The sequence below is a fragment of the Astyanax mexicanus genome, unplaced genomic scaffold (genome assembly GCF_023375975.1).
Source record: "Astyanax mexicanus isolate ESR-SI-001 unplaced genomic scaffold, AstMex3_surface scaffold_34, whole genome shotgun sequence".
Taxonomy (NCBI): domain Eukaryota; kingdom Metazoa; phylum Chordata; class Actinopteri; order Characiformes; family Acestrorhamphidae; genus Astyanax; species Astyanax mexicanus.
This window is the reverse complement of record NW_026040044.1, coordinates 840,347-860,905: the sequence shown is the minus strand read 5'-3', so window position 1 is coordinate 860,905 and position 20,559 is coordinate 840,347. Positions and strand designations below refer to the sequence as shown.

Below are 20,559 nucleotides of genomic sequence, written 5' to 3'. Positions count from 1 at the left end.
GATGATGGTCCTGATAAAGTAGGATTGGCTACAAGTACAGAAGAGTCAACACAGATAATAGTGAGATGTAGATTATCATTACTTATTAAATATTACTGGTGTTAAAAATGTGTTAGACTGGGATGATAAATGAAGTGTAACATATGGAGGAAAATGTAGTTTAAATCTCCTGTCTAGAGATACATTGGTAGACCTGAGCAGAAAGCTCTGTAGCTGCATTTGTTTAAGGAGATAAATGAAAGGACAGTCTTCAGAAATACATATGGGATGTACGAGTTTATCATGATACCATTTGGGTAAAGTGGGGCACCAGCATGTATCTGAATTCAGATGTTGCTGCTGTATGAAGACACCAATACACTCTCTGCAGGAAGACTCGTCACTGCTGGTTTTGAGGCGCCATCATCTGAAAACCTCAGAATCTTTATAATTGGGTCTTTAGAGATGCAGCCCACCAATAAACTCATTTTAGCTTATCTAAACTATCAATAAAGATGATAACTTCTTATTGCTGAACAGAATTTTCTGATGAGGTTTAAAACTTTTAGCAACTGTCATTAGTTAACGTTTCACTGTGGATCTACAGATTAATCAAGAAGACACACCCAATTTCTTTCTAAATCATTTATCTTTCATGTTCTGTGTGACTAATGACTTAACTTAATGAAATTTAGCAGCATGGATCATAAATATGACTGAGAATTATTGTAGTTATTTTTTTCTGCATTGTTTACTGGAAAACACATCTGACAAAAACAGTACGAACTGCTTCAGACAAAAAAGATCAATTATTTTAAAGTTACTGGAAAATTATTAAATGAGTAAAAATAATAATCCAGTAGATACAGATACAGCAGTATTGCACTTAAGTACAGTAGTGAAGTACTTCTATCTCTTTACTATAGATCTTTGGTGAAGATATTAAGTGATGAAATTGTTCAGGTTTAATTCTGTCTTATTCTTCCTGTAAACACATCACTACTGGATACAGATCAGGACTGCAGGCAGGACAGTCCAGTATCTGTACGCTGTTCTTCCACAGTCATGTATTTTAATGTGGTTTTGTATTATTTCTGCATTAATGCTGCATCACAGAAGTGTAGTGATGCACCTCCATACCATGACTGAACCTGAATTTTGGACTTGTTGCTGAGAACAGTCTGCATGGTACTTTACAGTTTTGTTCTGGAGCTCACGTCGTTCATTTCTTCCAAAAATGATCTGAAATTTTAATCCCAGTCTCTGGAGAGTGTGTGTGATCTCCTAAGAGTGTGTATCTGCTGCTGCTTCACTGCTACTAGTGAGATGTTCCATCTAGTGGTGAAATCTCTGTTCCACAGTGAGGAAAACTCCCTAAAGAGAGAGAAATGTTCACTACTGTAGAGTTCTGGAGTTGATGAGCTCAGCTGAGTGCAGCTTTATCAGCTGATCTCAGATCACTGTGTGTTTCTGAGTCTGAGCACTTCCTCTACAGCTGAGGGAGGTTTTTGTACGACGCTCTAACACTGTGTGAACGGAAAGCTGTAACCCTGCTGACAGTAATAATCTCCTGCATCTCCAGCCTGAACTCCAGAGATCTGTAGAGTAAACTCTGTACCAGATCCACTCCCAGTAAAACGACCAGAAACACCAGACTGACGAGTAGAAGCACCATAGACCAGCAGTTTAGGAGCTTCTCCAGATTTCTGAAGATACCAGGCGAGGAAGCTGCTGATGCTCTGACTGGATCTGCATCTGATGGTAACAGTCTGTCCTGGAGTCACAAGCTGAGAATTTGGAGACTGAGTCATTATGATTTCCCCAAAAGACTCTAAAAAGAAGAAAAAGTAGAAAAAAGAACAAAAACACATTTAATATATTAGAACACACTGGATTCACCCGTTCACACACATCTAAACTCAGTAATAATAAAGGGGTTAATGTGACTGTTAATATTTAACCCCTGATATTTACCTCCAGTCCAGAGAGTGAGAGTCCAGATGAAGATGGAGAAGAAAGTCATGGTTGCTGTGGGTGAAGTTGCTGGGCAGCAGCTCTCAGTCATGAAGTGTTAAACTCACAGGACTATAAACACTAGCAGAGCACTGAAGCATGGGCTGATAATGCAAAGTGGAACCTCTCTATGGAAATATCTAGAACCCCTCCTGAACCTAAAACACAACAAAGAAAACACTCTAAATATTACAGAACAATATTACACTCACACGATTTTATACACCCAGATTCTGACTGGATACATCTGATGCATATCCAGAGGACTGAGTGTGTGTGTGTGTGTGTGTGTGTGTGAGTGTGTGTGTGTGTGTGTGTGTGTGTGTGTGTGTGTGTGTGTGTGTGTGTGAGTGTGTGTGTGTGTGTGGTTCATCACTGGAGTGTAACAGAGGTTTTTGTACGACGGCTTCATTGGAATGTATCACTGTGGTACACTTTCGGTGGAGGAACTAAACTCACTATAAGTAAGTCTCTCTTTTACATTTTTAATCAGAAAAATACTCCAGAATTATTTCAGTAACACTTTATAATAATGCTAGTTTATGAAACATTTACAATTAAATATATATAAATTTTAATGAAAGAATCATGATACAATGTAATGTAATTATTGTAACTGGAGCTAGGAATAATTAAATAGTATATAAGTAACATTTTATTCGATCCAAATGAAATGTAACTTAATCCTAAACAAATAGTGAACAGATCTGAAAGTTAGCTGTTATATATTAGTTATGACCATTTTATAATAATAAAAATACCATATTTACACCTGTCATTAATGTACATGTTCTTTATCCTAAAGTTTCACATAATAAATCATGAATAAACTTCTGTATTAAATAATTAAGTACTGACATTTGAGATTATTTATTTTATGATATAATGATGGTATATAGTGGTGGTATTTGATTAATATACATTCTATACCCTATAACTTTTTGAGTTGACCACAAAAAACTCTCTTTTAATAAAATATTTTACTATTTACAGTTAATGTAATATACATGTAATAATTCATAATTCATGATGGATGAATCAGGTTGTATGTAATGCAGTTTTTAAAAAACATTATTTAGTTATTATAGTTCTTATAAAAACCATTAAGTTCTTTACTAAACAGAACACCTCACATTGAGTAATTTGTAAATTTGTTGATTAGAATTTATTAATAGTGTTGTAGCTAAAATTAGGACAAAGCATTTACTCAATGTAGTTAACCATCGATACCGTTGCTACCTTTAAAAATGAGCTGTTATTTACCCGTCATTTAGCTTTCTGAACTAGCTTAATGACTAAAACCTTAAAAAGCAGATAATGAGAGATTAGAAGCTTATATATGATAAAATTATCCCTAAATATTGCTTTGTTATTAAGTATCACATAAAAAATTTTGAAATAAAATCTTTGCATAAACTAATGTTATTATAATTTTTTTTCATTATTTAAATATGCAGTAACATATTAGGTCACACAGATTTCCCACAGAAATGAGAATGAATTAGAAATGAGAAACAGAAATGAGAATGAATAATTGTATGTGATGTTTTTAATTTACGTGTAATTTTAATAGATTTAATTTTAGTACACATGTAAAAATGATTAATGTATAAAATACAGAGTTTGTGAGGTTTTGATTCTTGCTGTAAAGACGTGATGTTGATGATTTGAAGATGTTGATAATAAAGTGAAGATGTTCTCCAGTGCTGGAGAGCATTGGTGCTGCTGCAGAGCTTCCAGTTGTGTCTCTATTGGAGTTGAGATCATTTCCAGAATACACTCACTGAGCGTTCCAGTGTTGGACACAGTTGGACTATTGGAGTTAGTGAATAGATCTGGGAGTGCACTAAATCTAATGCAGTCTGATTACGCTGTGGACTCACTATTAGTGCTTTCTAAATGGATCTTTGTTACTTAGTGACTTTAATCTCACTATACTGGAGTTTGGGGGTCCCACCATCAAGCCTTATACCCTTATACCCCTTATACTACATGGGGGGTGTAGGTAGGTAAAGCTGATTTGGGACCATGTCTGTTCTAAACAGTGTGTGTGTGTGTGTGTGTGTTCTCTCTCCAGCCGGTCCCACGGTGAAGCCCTCTGTGTCTCTGCTCCGCCCCTCCTCTCTGCAGCTGTCTGAGGGCTCCGCCTCTCTGCTCTGCCTGCTGTCTGGCTACTCTCCACAGGGGGCGCTGGTCAGCTGGACGGTGGACGGCTCAGAGGTGAAGGACGGGGTTCTGACCAGTGCAGAAGAAGAGAAGAACGGCCGCTACAGCCGCAGCAGCACCCTGACCCTCAGCAAAGCACTCTGGGAAAAGAGGGAGGAGTTTACCTGCACCGTCACCCACGAAAAGGTGGTTCAGCCAATCAGGTTGAGGAAGAGCGAGTGTGAAGGCTAGCAGCTCCAAGATAGAAGTGAACATAGAGCTGCTTCCACCTGCATCTCCAATAGAGTGTAAATTCTACACAGTGCTGATATTTGTGTCTTTACTCTGGTCAGTGTGCTGTAGCTGTCCCCATACTTTTGCTGTGCTGAAATAAAGCTGGATTTTGGACACTGTGTGTGTTGTATTGTAATGAATGCTGATGATCAGTGTTGGTAGAGAGTGTGTTTAGCTGCAGCTTCAGTGCAGTGCTGTGTGTGTTGTGCTTGAGTGAGTTTGGCTGAATGAAGCTGAACATCTGCTGAAAGTTCTGCTCTATTCTGGGAGAAAGAGGACCAATCAGGACTGTTCATGCAGATCTGAGCTCCACTGGTTGGAGGGGGGTCTGGTTTCACTTCTGTCTTCTGTCTTTACTGCTGCTGATAACAGTAAACACGAGTCCAATCAGATCAAACACAAATTTAACAAATTTCAGTTAAATTTAGGAAGACTTTTCCACATGGGTATTAAAATAGTTATATTTAGATTAATTTTGATTTAGATTAAATATTATCCAGAAAACTTCTCTGTCCGGACTACAAATGTACTCTTATTGCACCTGTTTAAACATGTGATTGACTACAGATATGATGACTGATAATGCTACAGATACTTTTTATACATCATAATAAATTTTAGCCATATTACATCAAATACATGGTTTATCTGGTAATAGTTTTGGATTATATTCATATCCTCAAGGTTGTGCTTCAGTGTTTCCAAGATGGGAACCATCCAACTGGGAACTAGACAGTTTTTACGGGTGTTATATTAGCCTCATGTTTGAGTTCCAACCAGAGTCAGTTATCAGACCAGGAGGGGTTAGTTATGGACACTCCTCTTAAATGAAGACAGGGCTGGACTGGTAATCTGGCGTACCAGGCAAATGTCCGGTGGGCCGACAGTCTTCAGGGGCCGATGCTGTTGGGTGGCCCATTGGCCCATCTTCAGTATAGACAGTGGACTGAATCAATTAGGATATAGGAAGAAAGCGGCCACACCCTTCCTCTGCGTGGTTTAGCTCTGAGCACATGGGCGACTGGAAACAGTGCACGGGAGAGTGCATGCAGGATTGTCCTACACTGTCAAACCGTGCTGCCCTAATGTATATTTAAGTGTAAAAATACAGAAGCACTATTTTAGGGCATAACCCCCCCAAAACAGATTAATTATACATAAAAAACATGAGAAATAATTAAAATGTGTAGGTCAGCGCATGCGCAGTACCTTTGGGAAGCATGTGTCGATGGATAGGACAATCTGACAGAACACCTGCGCTCATACTGTCTCTCTCGCTCGCTCGCTCGCTCTCTGTCTCTCTCTCCCTCGCTTAATCGTGCGCTCTCACTCTCTCTTTTTCTCTCTCTCTGATGTAAGTGATTGACACCACTAATATAATTTAATTGTATAAATCTAAAGCTGGTATTTCCTAAAAAGAACTCAAACATTAAAATGCATCCAGTAATTAGGAAAAACAATTTGTAGTTAAAGTAATGCTGTTATTTTTGTTTTTAATAAAGCGCCACAATCATACTTACTGTTTGTTCTACCTAGATCTAAAGATCTTCTCATGATGAGAGTAGGAGAGAACTCTGGTTTAAGCGTTTAATAAAAGAGCTCGAGCCCCATTACAACATCCCATCCCAAACAACAGAACATGATTATAATAAAGTTTAATTTTTATTCTGAAGTTGATAATGGTGAGGCTATACAGAATGCCCTGTTTGTAATCTGATACAAATACATGTTATAGCTGTTTAAAGGAGGAAGCACCTTTAACCTGAAGAATTAGAATTGAGCTGTTATATCAGAGAAATAAAAAATATATACATATTAGACATGATTTCAATAAAAAGGATAAAAAAATCAATTGAGCTACACAGAGCAGGCAAAATGGTGGAGTTAACAATAGACATTAAACTTCTTATATTTAATATGCTTATGATATATTATGCTTCTCTGTAACCCCACATACATAAACTACATAAGTTGTTTGTGCTCTACTTATTATGAGGGGCCGGTCTAAACCAAAAATGCCAGGGCCGATGTTTGGTCCCAGTCCAGCCTTGAATGGAGCCCATGTGAAATTAAGGTGGGCTGTAATGATGAGGCCCATTTCAGGAGTCCAACTTAGTCCCAGGAAGCACAGTAATACCTGAAACCCATCTGGTCCATGTTTTTAGAGAATGTTGGCTGTGTTAACTTCAGAGATTGAGAAAAGTGGCTATTATATCCACTTATTATATCAAATTTATCAGCAGGTATGTATCATTGTGAAATTCTGTAGGACTCTCAGGTAAGCATTGTGATTTCCTGGGAAAACAGTAAAATAACAAAATACTTGAATAGTTTAGCATCTGTCATCAGAGTAGCCCAAAAGAACCCAGGATCAGGAAAACCCAAGAGAATTAAAATAAGAAAAGAACAAGATTAGACCAGAACAGCAAATGCTGATGGTCGGAATAAAGCGAAATGGGCTACAATCACAGAATCATCAGCACAGACCATAGTGAGGTGCAGGAAAAGTGGAATAATATTCCCTAATTAATGTTACCGGTGGTAAAACATGTTATACCTGGATGGAAATTGAATTTTCTTAACAAAGGTGTTTAAATAGGGTGGAAAATATAATAGAAATATTAAGTCTATAGTCGATACATTGACAGTCCTGAGCAAAAAGCTCAGCAGTCTTCATTGTTTATGGATGTAAATGAAAGAACAACCTTCAGAATCACATTTGGGATGTATGAGTTTAACGTGATTCCATTTGGACTATATTGAGCACCAGCGAGTATCTGAATTCAGATGTTTCTACTGTACCAGAACACCAGTAAACTCTCTGTAGGCTCATTATTGCTGGCTTTCACCAGACCATGGTGGCATTTTCTGACAACCCAGGATCATCAGAGATGGTCTTTGGAGATGTAGTCATTAATATATAGACTAAATATAAGAGTTGACAGCACACAGCCTTGTGTTGCTCCATTACTGAGAATCAGCAGGTCAGACACACGGTACTGGTGTTTGGATTGATGGTGTAGATGCCTGGTTAGTAATGAGAAACACCACCATGAAAACATATGAAGAACAAACTGTTTAATTAGCACTGATACCAAGACAGGATAAAGGTGAAGGATGAAAGTGTTGAGAAGGAGGGATGGATGATGGATTAATTAATAAGCAATATTGCATTCCAATCTGGAACCTGGAGAAAATCTATCCCACAGGTGGTCAGGAGATCAAGAAAATTACTTCCTGTTCCTGCTCCCTTATAAACCCTAGGTTCCACCTTAATACTTGTAGCTGAACTTAGGGAATTGGCGTTTTAGACTGTGCATTTGTCTTAAGATGTGTGTTACTCTCTGTGTTGAGTTGTGTGTCAATATGTTAGTGTGTTTTAGTGTGTTGAACAGAGGTGGAAAAAGTGAAAATTGTAATTAAGTAAAAGTACCTTTACTTTGCTAAAATTCTATTCAAGTAAAAGTAAATGAACCCATCTCAAAATCTACTCGAGTAAAAGTAAAAAAGTACTCAATTTAAAATGTACTTTGAGTAAAAGTTACATAGTTACTTTTAATTATTTGATGTAAAAAGTACAAAAACCATAAATTAATTATTATTAAGTAATATATATATATATATATATATATATATATATATATATATATATATATATATGTATATATATATATATATATATATATATATATATATATATATATATATAAATTATTATTTTACATAATAATTTGGACCTTTCAGGCAGTATTTGTTCAGACCACCCCATAAAACATTTTCAAGAACAAGTGGCATAGGTTTCTATGATCCATTTTTTTCTTTACTGTTAAAAGGTTATTGTCATATAGGTGACTATAAACTGTATTTTTTGTATAGTTTTACAGTTCATTATTATTTTTTAACTGGTCATTGCTATGCTTTAACTGCTATTTAAGTGTTATTTTTTACATTCAAGCAGATTGTTTAATGTTTCCAATAAAAACATAAGGAAATATCATTAAAAACATGAAATCATACCAAAAAAAGCTGTTTGTCGGTGCATGCACAATGTCGTAAAGAAGCACATATCGATGGGTAGCATAACTCGACAGAACACCGGTTCCCCCGAGCACAGCTTTTTCACACAGCGTCTCTCCCGCTAACTGTAATAAACACTGCTGGGAAAAGTTCAGCTGCGCTGCCTGAGGCATTTCTCTCACCACCAAGACTTTCAGAAAGGTAAACTCAGTTTGTGGACGCAGGTTAAGCATGTAACGTAGCGCAGCTCAGCTAACTTGTTAGTAACTTGTTAACAAGGCAGTTTAATTTGTCTCCAGTTTAGTTCAGCACTGTTTAATGTCTAAAAGGGATCTGTGTAATCCATGACCGTTAGCTAAGGTATTTAGGTTATATTTGCCTTAATCGCGTGTTAACATTGCGCAGACAGACGCATTTCATTCAGCTTTCAGTGAATTTAATATACTATTAATTTAAGCATTTATACACGTTAGTTAATCAATTAACATACAGGATAACGAACACCTTTCGTCTTTATTTACCTTCACTGTTTTTCAGAAAACCCTGAAAGCAGAATTCTGCCAAAGAATTTGCTTAGGTTGTACAATTTTTAATAAAGGGATTATTGTATTGGATATTTTACTAAATACAGGAGATTGTATAATCTGTGTAGCTGCATATGAAAGGAGATTACTGGTCTTTATAAAGTAAATCCACAGCTAACCAGTGAATTTAGAAAATACATATACATTTTTTTTGAAAGCTGACAGCTCTGTCCGGCATGAGGCTCTGTCCGGCATTAATTCAGACACTTGTTTTTTCCCAGCAATATTTTTTCTACTCATTAACGGGGAGTTTTCCAATGTAGCGAAGTAAATTACTTAAGTAATTTCCTTAAGTTATTTAATTAAAAGTCAAATTACCTATTTTAAAAACTACTTTAAAATTACAAATTACTCATAAAATCTACTCAATTACAGTAATGTGAGTAAATGTAATTCGTTACTTTCCACTTCTGGTGTTGAGTAATGTTGTTACATTCCCCTCAGATGTAACTAGGGGTAGAGAGGAGTAACATTGGGTGTGTGGTGGTGGATGGAAGGGAAAGACCAGGACAACAAGAATTGCATATTTAAACAATGAATATTTAATGTTTTTAAAGCCACAAATAGTATAAAACAGTAACATTTACAGGGATGAAAGTACAAACGTTCATTAAACTATTAGAGTTAGATTGATTAAGAATGGATAGATATAATCTATATTAATGTGCTCTCGCCAGGCGAAGGTGGACAAAGGACAGTGCCAAAGAAATGAAAAGAAAATAACAGCTTACCTACCCAGCCAGGGCTAACCTAACCATAAAGGAGAAAAATACAAGCAGTGGCACTCGCCCCTTACCTGGTGTGTCTAACAGAGATTTACCTACGTGTTGTGTACAGGCGCGCCCAGTCTAACCTGTCCACACATCGCTGAGGGTCGAGAGAGAGAGAGAACTAATTAGGTGGGGAAGCAGACAGTGCGAGAAAACCCAGAGGCTACATATACAAAACTACGCCAAAGCGCTAGAACCTCACAGCCAAACAGTCTCACAAGCCAAACAAACTACAAGCTTCCCCCACGCCAACACTCTCACAGGTGAATCCATTTATGTGCCAAGGACCGCCCCCTAGCAACCAGCAGCGATCTCAATTGGACGGCAGACACGGCCATGCAGCGTTCAACACAACCTGCAGAGAAAATAGGATAGAGAAGAGAGCAAAAGAAAAGAAACAAACAAAAAAAACATACATGCCCTACTGACACGTAACAAATGTGTATTGTGTGTTAGAGTTATTGTGAGTGTGTAAGAGTGTCTGTATTGTGTAAGTTGTGTGTTAGTGTGTGTGACAAGGTTATTATCTTTAATTAAAAAGGAAAGAAATAACAAACACTGAAAGTAAATATATGTCTTTGTTAATTAAAACTAATAGAAATTGTAATTAAAAGACAAAAATGATAACTAACTGAAACTGAATTGAGCTGAACTGAACTAAAACAAATTGAAATTACAAATTGAATACCTTTACTTTTTGCGTTTGTTAAATTAAGTGCTGTTTCCACTTGAACAATTTTACACATCACCGTCAATAACGTTACTTCCCTTTACAGTCGTCACCTAGCCACGAAATATTGACAGAAAACAGAGAAAGCTGCAGAATTCTGTATGAGATAAGCACAAAGGACATAAAAGCATGTGTTCTGTAGTGAAACAGGGGATACAGTATGTAGAATAATCTCCACACAGATATATGTCTGTTCGAGAAGCAGCATAAGAGCACTAACTGTGAGAACTTTTACCTGTGAGTAGCTCATACCTCCAGAACACCTCAAGCAGGAGGATGAACTGATTAACCTCTCTGTCTCACACACACACACACACACTGTAAAAGAGCAGTATTTCAGACAGCTGTGTTGACTTTCTGATGTTATATATATGAGGTACAGTATACAGTATAAAAGCTGCATCTGTATCTAGTGCTGGGTCTCCATTTCCTACTTTATTAAGTTGATCATTTTGGTGAAAATGATTGATAGCTGTAGAGTTTATTGGGTTTCTGAGTTTGTTTATGTGTTTCACAGACTGAGCTCTCTGATGTGATGTGTGTTTTAGAAAAACTAGAAAAACTAGAAAACTAGAAAAACCTAAAAACTAATTAAAAATAACTGAATTGGAGGAGAAAAACTGAAAACAAAATAAAATTAAACTATAATGACAAATTCTGTTATAAAAACTATTATAACCTTGGTGTGTGTATTGTGTGTGTGTGTGTTAGTGTGTGTAGCTCCTGCAGTAGGTGCAGCAGTGCAGTGTGTGAGTGAGGGGGTTTTTGTACAGCTCTGTAACACTGTGTGAACACGTCGCTACCACTGATATAACGGATACTCTTACAGTAATAATCTGCTGCATCTTCAGGCTGGACGTTACTGATGGTCAGAGTGAAGGAAGATCCAGATCCACTACCACTGAAACGATCTGGAATTCCTGACTGTCTGTTGCTAACCCTGTAGATCAGGAGTTTAGGAGCTTCTCCAGGTTTCTGCTGATACCAGGAGACACAAGGAGTAGAAGAACAGCTAGATGGTTCAGGACTGAATCTACAGCTGATAGAAAGTGATTCTCCTGCAGAAACTGATTTCACTGTAGGAGTCTGATCCACAGTCACCTGACCACTGGATTCTGAAAGAATGAATAAATAAAATAAATGAAATCTTACAGTTATTAGAAAATGTAAAAGATGAGAAACACTATGTTCTATTGTACTGTATAAGTACAGAAATGAATTTAGAGCTGCAGATAGAAATGAAGGACTTACCCTGAATCCAGAGAGTGAGAGTCCAGATGAAGATGGAGAAGAAAGTCATGGTTGCTGTGGGTGAAGTTGCTGGGCAGCAGCTCTCAGTCATGAAGTGTTAAACTCACAGGACTATAAACACTAGCAGAGCACTGAAGCATGGGCTGATAATGCAAAGTGGAACCTCTCTATGGAAATATCTAGAACCCCTCCTGAACCTAAAACACAACAAAGAAAACACTCTAAATATTACAGAACAATATTACACTCACACCATTTTATACACCCAGATTCTGACTGGATACATCTGATACACATCCAGAGGACTGAGTGTGTGTGTGTGTGTGTGTGTGTGTGTGTGTGTGAGTGTGTGGTTCATCACTGGAGTGTAACAGAGGTTTTTGTACAACGGCTTCATTGGAATGTATCACTGTGGTGGACTTTTGGTGGAGGAACTAAACTCATTATAAAGAGTGAGTAACTTTACTTCTTCTAAAGCTACAAATATTATATTACATTATTAGAATTTTTTGTGAATTAAAAAAGCATCTTGTCATTTATAATTTATAGAATTTTATAGATAAACAGATCAAATGAACGACCTAGAATTGCAGTGTGTAAATGGTGGTACTTTGACTAAACTTAATCATGAAAAGTATCATTAATATTTAATTTTATATATGAATTCTAATGATTAAACAAGTTAATATTGAAAAAATATTCTTTTGGATTATGCCTGTAAAAATACTCAATTTCAAAATGTTGTGTCAGTAGTGATATACACATTAAATACTGTATTATTATACAAAATATTACTCTTTAACCCTTTAAACCCTGAAACATTAACCAATAGTTTAAACATTCTAAATTGTTTAAACTGCAGTGTTTGTTGAATATTTATTTGAAATAAAAAAAGTATGCTGTATATATGACTCTAATTGTACTTAGTAATGTTTACGTATTTTTCGGATGTGCTTTTATTTATTTTTATTGTTATATTATTAATTGTATATTAACTGTATTTTTGTTTTTCTATAAACTGTTACAGTATCTGTGATTATGGGATGTACTGAATGCAGAGTAACTGTACTGGTTCTGTAGTTTTGGGCTCATTAATAAAGTGTGTGTTTGGGTTCTGCAGATTGTTGGAGCGGGTTAAAGAAAAGTCGAGCAGTTAGTAAAGAACTGTTCTCTCTCTCAGCTGTTATAGGCAGCCTGTATATCTGGACGACACGCTGTTCTCTGAATCTTTAACATCGTTCTCAGTCTAAACCTGGATTACATAATGACTCTCAACTAACATATGGATACTATCATTTATTTTCTCCCTTTTTAATGTAAATAAAGTGTTTAAATGTGTGTGTTCTCTCTCCAGCCGGTCCCACGGTGAAGCCCTCCGTGTCTCTGCTCCGCCCCTCCTCTCTGCAGCTGTCTGAGGGCTCCGCCTCTCTGCTCTGCCTGCTGTCTGGCTACTCTCCACAGGGGGCGCTGGTCAGCTGGACGGTGGACGGCTCAGAGGTGAAGGACGGGGTTCTGACCAGTGCAGAAGAAGAGAAGAACGGCCGCTACAGCCGCAGCAGCACCCTGACCCTCAGCAAAGCACTCTGGGAAAAGGGGGAGGAGTTTACCTGCACCGTCACCCACGACAACGCGGTTCAGCCAATCAGGTTGAGGAAGAGCGAGTGTGAAGGCTAGCAGCTCCAAGATAGAAGTGAACATAGAGCTGCTTCCACCTGCATCTCCAATAGAGTGTAAATTCTACACAGTGCTGATATTTGTGTCTTTACTCTGGTCAGTGTGCTGTAGCTGTCCCCATACTTTTGCTGTGCTGAAATAAAGCTGGATTTTGGACACTGTGTGTGTTGTATTGTAATGAATGCTGATGATCTCTATAGAGTCGTGTTTTATCAGTATCAGTATCAGTGTAGCTGTGGAAGGAGAGAACATGTAGAGATTTAACAATAATGATATTGATCCTAATATGGATTCAGAGAACCTCGTTTCAGAGAGAAATGAGTAAAAGCAGTTAAATCAGTTAAAACAGGCCAGCATGGTCTAATTCTATCTAACAGAATCTGATGGTCCACAGTGTGGAAGGAGGCACTCAGGTCTCGCAGCACCAGAAATGAAGGACTGTTATTTTAAGGATTTGTTCTGATTTGATTTGCTATATTATGCAGAACAGGTTCTGTGCTGTGAGCTGGGTTTAGATCTTTTAATAATTCAGAAATGATCTCTGTTGGGAATAAAAGGTAGAATGTGAAGAAATCCCCTTGTTAATGAAAGTCTTATAATTAGAATGTGTTTTTAATGCATGACTGATCTCAGCTCTGCTCTGTTATGAAAAGGAGAAATGAAACTCACATCTGTGTGTGTGTGTGTGTGTGTGTGTGTGTGTGTGTGCAGTTGCCTTGGGTTCGATTCATAGCTAACGCATTACCTTTAAGGGAAAGGGTTCAGGCATCAGGGCATCAGGCTATCGATGACAGGGTTGTGGGTTTGATGCTACTGTTGGGCTCTTAACCCTCACTGCTCCCTGGTCCAGATTCACACTTTTCCAAACAAACTGGGATTGTTTAAAGTATCGTCACCTCAACATCAATACCAATAATATTTTACTTATAATGAAAATGCTTTAAAATAAAATAAAATAATGTAATATTATCAGAAGTAGATTAATAGTTCTGTGAATTGCAGTGATCCATTAGCTTCTCACTCCTTTATCTTTGGTCAGTCTGTAAAAGTAAAGCTCTGATTCTTTTCACTGAATCTGTTCGTACATCAATCACAATAAACATCAACCCTCCCCTTCTGTGATTCACATCATGTGAACAGAATGCTAATGCTAACAATATTTTAGCAATCTGTAGGCGAGCCCTCAACTTGGAGGCTGAGGTTCTGACCAATGTAGAAAAAGAAAACCTTTATTTTATTTAATATCTTAATTAATCATGGGTGTGGTTAATTTTGGGCATAAGATGAAATAAACCAATCAGAGTGTCACTCGTCATTCCCTTTAAGATCCAGGTGAGCTCTGACTTTGGCGAATTGCTATTTGAACGGCGCACCTACCTGGACAAGTCCAATGCTACTTCTCAGCATATGACCTTTATTTTGTGTTGAGGAAGAACTTTTTTATTGTATTATTCTTTTATATTATTTTATTTTATGTTGTATTCTGGCAGGATGTATGTGTTTATGCACTGCTGTCTGTACGTGTGTGTAACAAACGGGAGTGTACGCACTTATGCACAGTGTAATTCACTGCCAAGATATCAATGAATGTCTGTCTAGGTTGTATTCAGTCAGTGGTGCACTTGCGTTTTCTGTTGCCAAGATAAACAAGCAAAACTCCAGAAATTTACATTTACCTGAACACACCTCATTTCCAGAACACCACGCCCATCAGTGAAGATATATTCAGAAGCTCTGCTATTTAAACCAGGCAGGAGTAAGGAGTGAAAATAGACTGTTGGTGGGGTGTAAGATAGCAATGAGCATTGTGACATGCTTTACACAAGGTGCGAGATCTGGCACGTCTGTATTTTTACCACGCAGTGGGTGTGACCACAGTGACTCCTCCCATCTGTGATATCACAATTATACCCCCCTACAGCTGATCCCCCATTCCAAGTCATGGTCAGATCTTTCCTCAGCCCAGTTTACTGACATTTACTAACACAGTTTACTGAAACTCAGATTCTTTCTTGTAATCAGACGGTGGTTCTGAGGGCTGTGTTGCTCTGGTTAAGTCTGATTATTGAAGATCTGTGGATCTAATCATGTCCAGGCTCTGCAGCTGAAGTATATTTACTTTAGCTTTATAATAATTTACTCTTAAATCAAAATGTGAAATATAATATATGGTGTACATGTAAATAAGCTCCCAGCTGTCGGATCGGACCACAGTGATCAGACCGCTGGATGGGCTGCTAGTGTGGTTCTGGTTCTTGTGTTGGCTGTGAGAGATCTGCTGCTGGAGGGAGGGGTTTACTGTGTGTTACTGGGAGCTGAAGTGCTGCTGTGGCTCCCTCCAGTGGTCAGAGTGTGTAATAGCAGGCAGTGTAACATGGGGACTGCTAGAACTGTGTTCTTCACTACTGGAGCTCCACAGCATGGTCCAGTATAGTGCTTTCACTGCTACAGGACTGGGAATAGACTCCACTAGTAATCCTGTAAATGGATATTGTAGAACTCTAGTAAATGTTGTAGCATAAGTCATGGTCATTCTCCAGGCTTTAGTCTAAAGATCAGCAGTGGAAACTCTGATTACTGAACAAAGAAATACAGTCATTTACATCATTTACATTAGATCAGCTAAAGTTTCTATACATAGGCAGAACTACTGTCTGAGTTACATTCATAATGAGATCATGGTCGAGGTCTAGACTGAACTTCCTGTTGAAATGTTTTTATTTTTGGACGGTTCAGGTTTTTACAGCGTATACAGGTGTTCCCAAGCTGTCCACTCAGGTAACACTTAATGATCCAATTTTCATGAACATTCTGCTGTCCCATCACTTTTGGCATGTCATTATTGTTGAGAAAATCAAAAACAGACATCAAACTGTCCGAGATTTGGATTATCTTGAGATGCTTCTCTATTTAATTCAAGATTTGATAGTTTATTATCATATGCACAGAGAAACAAATAGATGCACTGTACGATGAATGATGAGTCGCTGTTTATCAATAAGCTCTATAATACAATATAGTGATAAAATAATAAATGATAAACATCATAATTTGTTAGTAGTGTCCCATTAACTGATTTTTGGTTTAACATCTAAAAAAAAGTCTCAAATTTCCTGGTTCAGACCACAAATTATTCTGCAATGCTATGAGCTCCTCCCTTATTGTGATGTCACAATAAGAAAACCTGCTTTGAAGCACCCTGGCTCCACCCCTCCACCTGTCAACCACCACCAGAGCCCCGCCCACTAGATCATTTGAAGAAATGCCATTTTGGTCTGCTGGTTAAGAACCTCAGAGTCAGTACACAGCAGGATTAGCCAGTAGACTTCGTCTGAGGGAGGAATCTGTACCTACTGTCTGTATCTTTTCCATCGCTCCACTCATCCATCACATCCTGCATTCTGTTCATCACTATACTGTGAAAGACACTGAGTGAATAAACTGTATCAGCTGAAGTCTGTTCATCCTACTGTGTTTAATAAACACACCATCACAACAATCAACCTCCCAGTTACTAAACCCAACAGAACTTTACACTTAGTGTTACATCCATATAAATAATAAAATAAAAATACAACACTTGGATAAGAACAACCATTTATTAAAAATACATAAAAAGTATATTTTCAAAAAGATAAAAATATATGTTTTCATTTCCTTAAATCCATCCTCATCTGTCTTTGTCTTAAAAGTAAGAGACCGATTTGCCCAAATTGACTCTAAATCAACTCTAAATATGCAGATGATAAAAAACTAACTTCATGTATCCATGTTGGTGGATTGGTTGTGATAAGAGAGATAACTGTGATAATTGTATAAAATATCTGTCTGTTTAATCACCATATGTTCTACTAATCCCTTCCTGAAAAATACAAATTTAATACAATACAGGTTTAAGGTGGAAACATTTACATTTTTACAGCTTTAGAACACAAAATGAACATTTTTAAAACATGAAAAAACAAGAAGTTTTACTGATACAGAAAAACGCTATGATACATTGATCATTTCATGACTTCTACTCTGAACATGATAAAAAATAAATTAGAAACCTGTTCAACCTGTTTACATGATCTACCAACCAAATCTGGAGAATGTAATTATTGTGTGCATTTCTACAGAGGGATATTATTTAGAGAAATATATTATTTACATCATTTAACAATCTGTTCCCTCAATCAAATAATATTCTTCTTTAATTTAATCATCCACTCTGTACATTTCCTCTGGAATCTGAGAATCAGAGCCACAGGTTGCAGTAATTACCCAGAGTCCAACACCACAGCGCCCCCTACTGGAAAACCTCTATAACAGTGAGCTAGTGACTCAGAGGAGCTTCAACATAAGTTCATAACTAAACATAAACAGAATTAACAAAGCAGATCTTTATAAATATAAAAACACTTTGTAGGAGTGCTGTACATTTTTAAAGCAGGTGATTGGACGCTTCTAGACGCTACAGAAGTCCTGAATGAATAAAATATGATTAAAGCAGTTTAATAAGATCAGAATCTTCATATTGATTACTGTTGGAGAACAGAAGCAGCAGAACTTCAGCTCCTTCAGTCCTTCTTCACCCATATTCAACCATACCTGTGTGAGTGTGAGTGTGTGTGTGTGTGTAAGTGTGTGTTGATGTACAGGACACTTGATGTAATGTCACTGGTAAACAGGAAGTGATGTCACAAGCAGAACTGTCAGATTAGCCAGTTAGAGCATCTCAGTCTTTTATGGACGGATGCTGTAAAACAAAAAACAGGACAGAAAGATCAGACACACACAAACTTATCACACATACACACACACACACACTTCTCACAGAAACACACACTCCCCACCTCACACACTCCTTACCTCACGGGCACTTTGGGTTATTATGTGGTTCAGTAAAACAAATAGAAGAAATTCAGTAACAGATATAATGGTATTTTCTCTATGGTGAATTATTCGTGTGATAAGATCTAGGGCTGTGTGATATGACCAAGAATTCATATCTTGATACAAGAAACTTCATATCGCAGTAACGACACAAATTACAATATAGCACATTTTCTATAAATTCAGTTATTTTTAACTACACAGAGAGATAGAGAAAGAGAGAGAGAGTGAGAGATAGACAGGGAAGAGAGATGGAGAGAGAGATAGAGAGATGGAGAAAGACAGAGAGAGAGAGACAGGGTAGAGAGAGACAGTGGAGAGAGACAGAGGGGGAGAGAGAGACAGGGGAGGGAGAGACAGTGATATCTGGTATTATATATATACAGGGGTTGGAGAATGAAACTGAAACACCTAGTTTAAGACCACAATAACTTATTGTGGTGACGTACAGTTCTGAGAGAGAGACAGTGGAAAGAGAGACCGAGGGAGAGAGAGATGGGGTAGAGAGAGAGACAGGGGAGAGAGAGATACAGGGGAGAGAGAAAGAGAAAGGGGTAGAGAGAGACAGAGGGGTAGAGAGAGACAGGGAGAGAAGTTGATGTTGGAATCTTTGGTTTGCTCACTTTTCCAGGGCTGTTGTATTTTGATATAGACGATGGAGCTCAATACTAAACGATAGATGTTTTTCTATCATCAAATGAAGTATATAATCGTATCACTCAGCTGTATAATAAACTGATATAATTGGTTATTAAAGATAAAGGTCTGTCTGTATTTAGAGTGTCTTCAATAATGAGCTGTAGAGAGTAAGATATTCTCACTGGACTGAGAAGTGAAGCCTGTGAACTTCATCCTGTGTTTAAAAGTTAAACTGGTCTGACTGAAGCTGATACAACATTCCCAGTAACAGTAAATTACCATAAACCACTCTGTTACACACAGGTCTGTTTTCACTGCTGCACTGTTTCAACAATCGGCTGCCCTTAAACACCACTAAAACTCCTCCTTCCTTTAAACCCGGGAGTTCCTGATCACGCTGTGATACAGACCACCTGACTCTCAGATACAAGCTATGGTGAATTACCAGCACCGCCTCACCACTGACTCACTAATAACTCCACTATACTGCTATTATTAGATCAAACACAAAGCTAGATTCATTAGTGAATTCTGAATAGTGTTCTATTAGTCTAATAAATTCAATATTTACTTCATTAGCACTCATTCCTATATGCAGCACAAACACCTAAAATAACATCACTCACTCTAATTCCTCCAGTTTAAAGTGAGGATCCTTCAGTAGATCAGAGAGCAGCTTCACTCCTAATCTTCCTGCATTATTGTTGAACATAATCAGTTCTCTCAGGTGGGAGGGGTTTAATTTCAGAGCTGAAACAAGAGCAGCACAGCCTTCTCCTGTAATCCTGCAGTCATCCAGTCTGCAAAGAGAAGGAGAGAAAAATACAACAGACAAGTTACACAGTTAAATTCACACACTAGGAGTGTAAAAACTCACCTAATCAATAAAACACACATAAGATCTGGATTCAGCACTAAAACAGTGATACAATGACCCAAATCAATACATATCAATATTAATGTAATCCCCTGTGTGTATGTGTGTGTGATGTGTGCGTGTGTGTGTGTATTCCACAGATGCAGCAGAACAGCAACAGGTAAAACTTAATACATATTTATCTCTTTCAAATTAATCTCTTTCCTCAAAATTCTACACAAAATAACCCATTATGACCATGTGAAAAAAAGTTTTCTTGAGAGTTCTGAAAAAAAAATATTTAAATCTAAGAAATCACATTATCATAAGTATTCACAGCATTCGCCATGATGCTCAGAATTGAGCTCAGGTGTATCCTGTTTTCACTGATCATCCTTGAGATGTTTCTACAGCTTAAATGGAGTTCACCTGTGGTAAATCCAGTTGATTGGACATGATTTGGAAAGGCACACACCTGTCTATCTAAGGTCCCACAGTTGACTGCATGTCAGAGCGCAAACACCAAGCATGAAGTCAAAGGAATTGTCTGTAGACCTCTGAGACAAAATTGCCCCGAGGCACAAATCTGGGCCTCGAGGATACAGAAAAAATTCTGCTGCTTTGAAGATCCCAATGAGCACAGTGGCCTCCATCATTTGTAAATGGAAGAAGTTTGGAACCACCAGGACTCTTCCTAGAGCTGGCTGGCCGTCTAAATACATCGATCGG

At 37.6% G+C, this 20,559-nt stretch overlaps 1 protein-coding gene and 1 gene segment (V, D, J or C); both read right to left on the bottom strand.

Annotated features, from left to right (window-relative positions):
- Positions 1 to 20,559, bottom strand: part of LOC111190008 (uncharacterized) — a 751,666-nt gene that overhangs the window by 482,585 nt on the left and 248,522 nt on the right. The window lies entirely within an intron of this gene.
- LOC125790036 (immunoglobulin kappa variable 3-15-like) lies at positions 1,427 to 2,200 on the bottom strand. The segment is given in 2 exon segments: positions 1,427 to 1,810; positions 1,954 to 2,200. Coding segments are annotated over 2 exon segments (402 nt in total).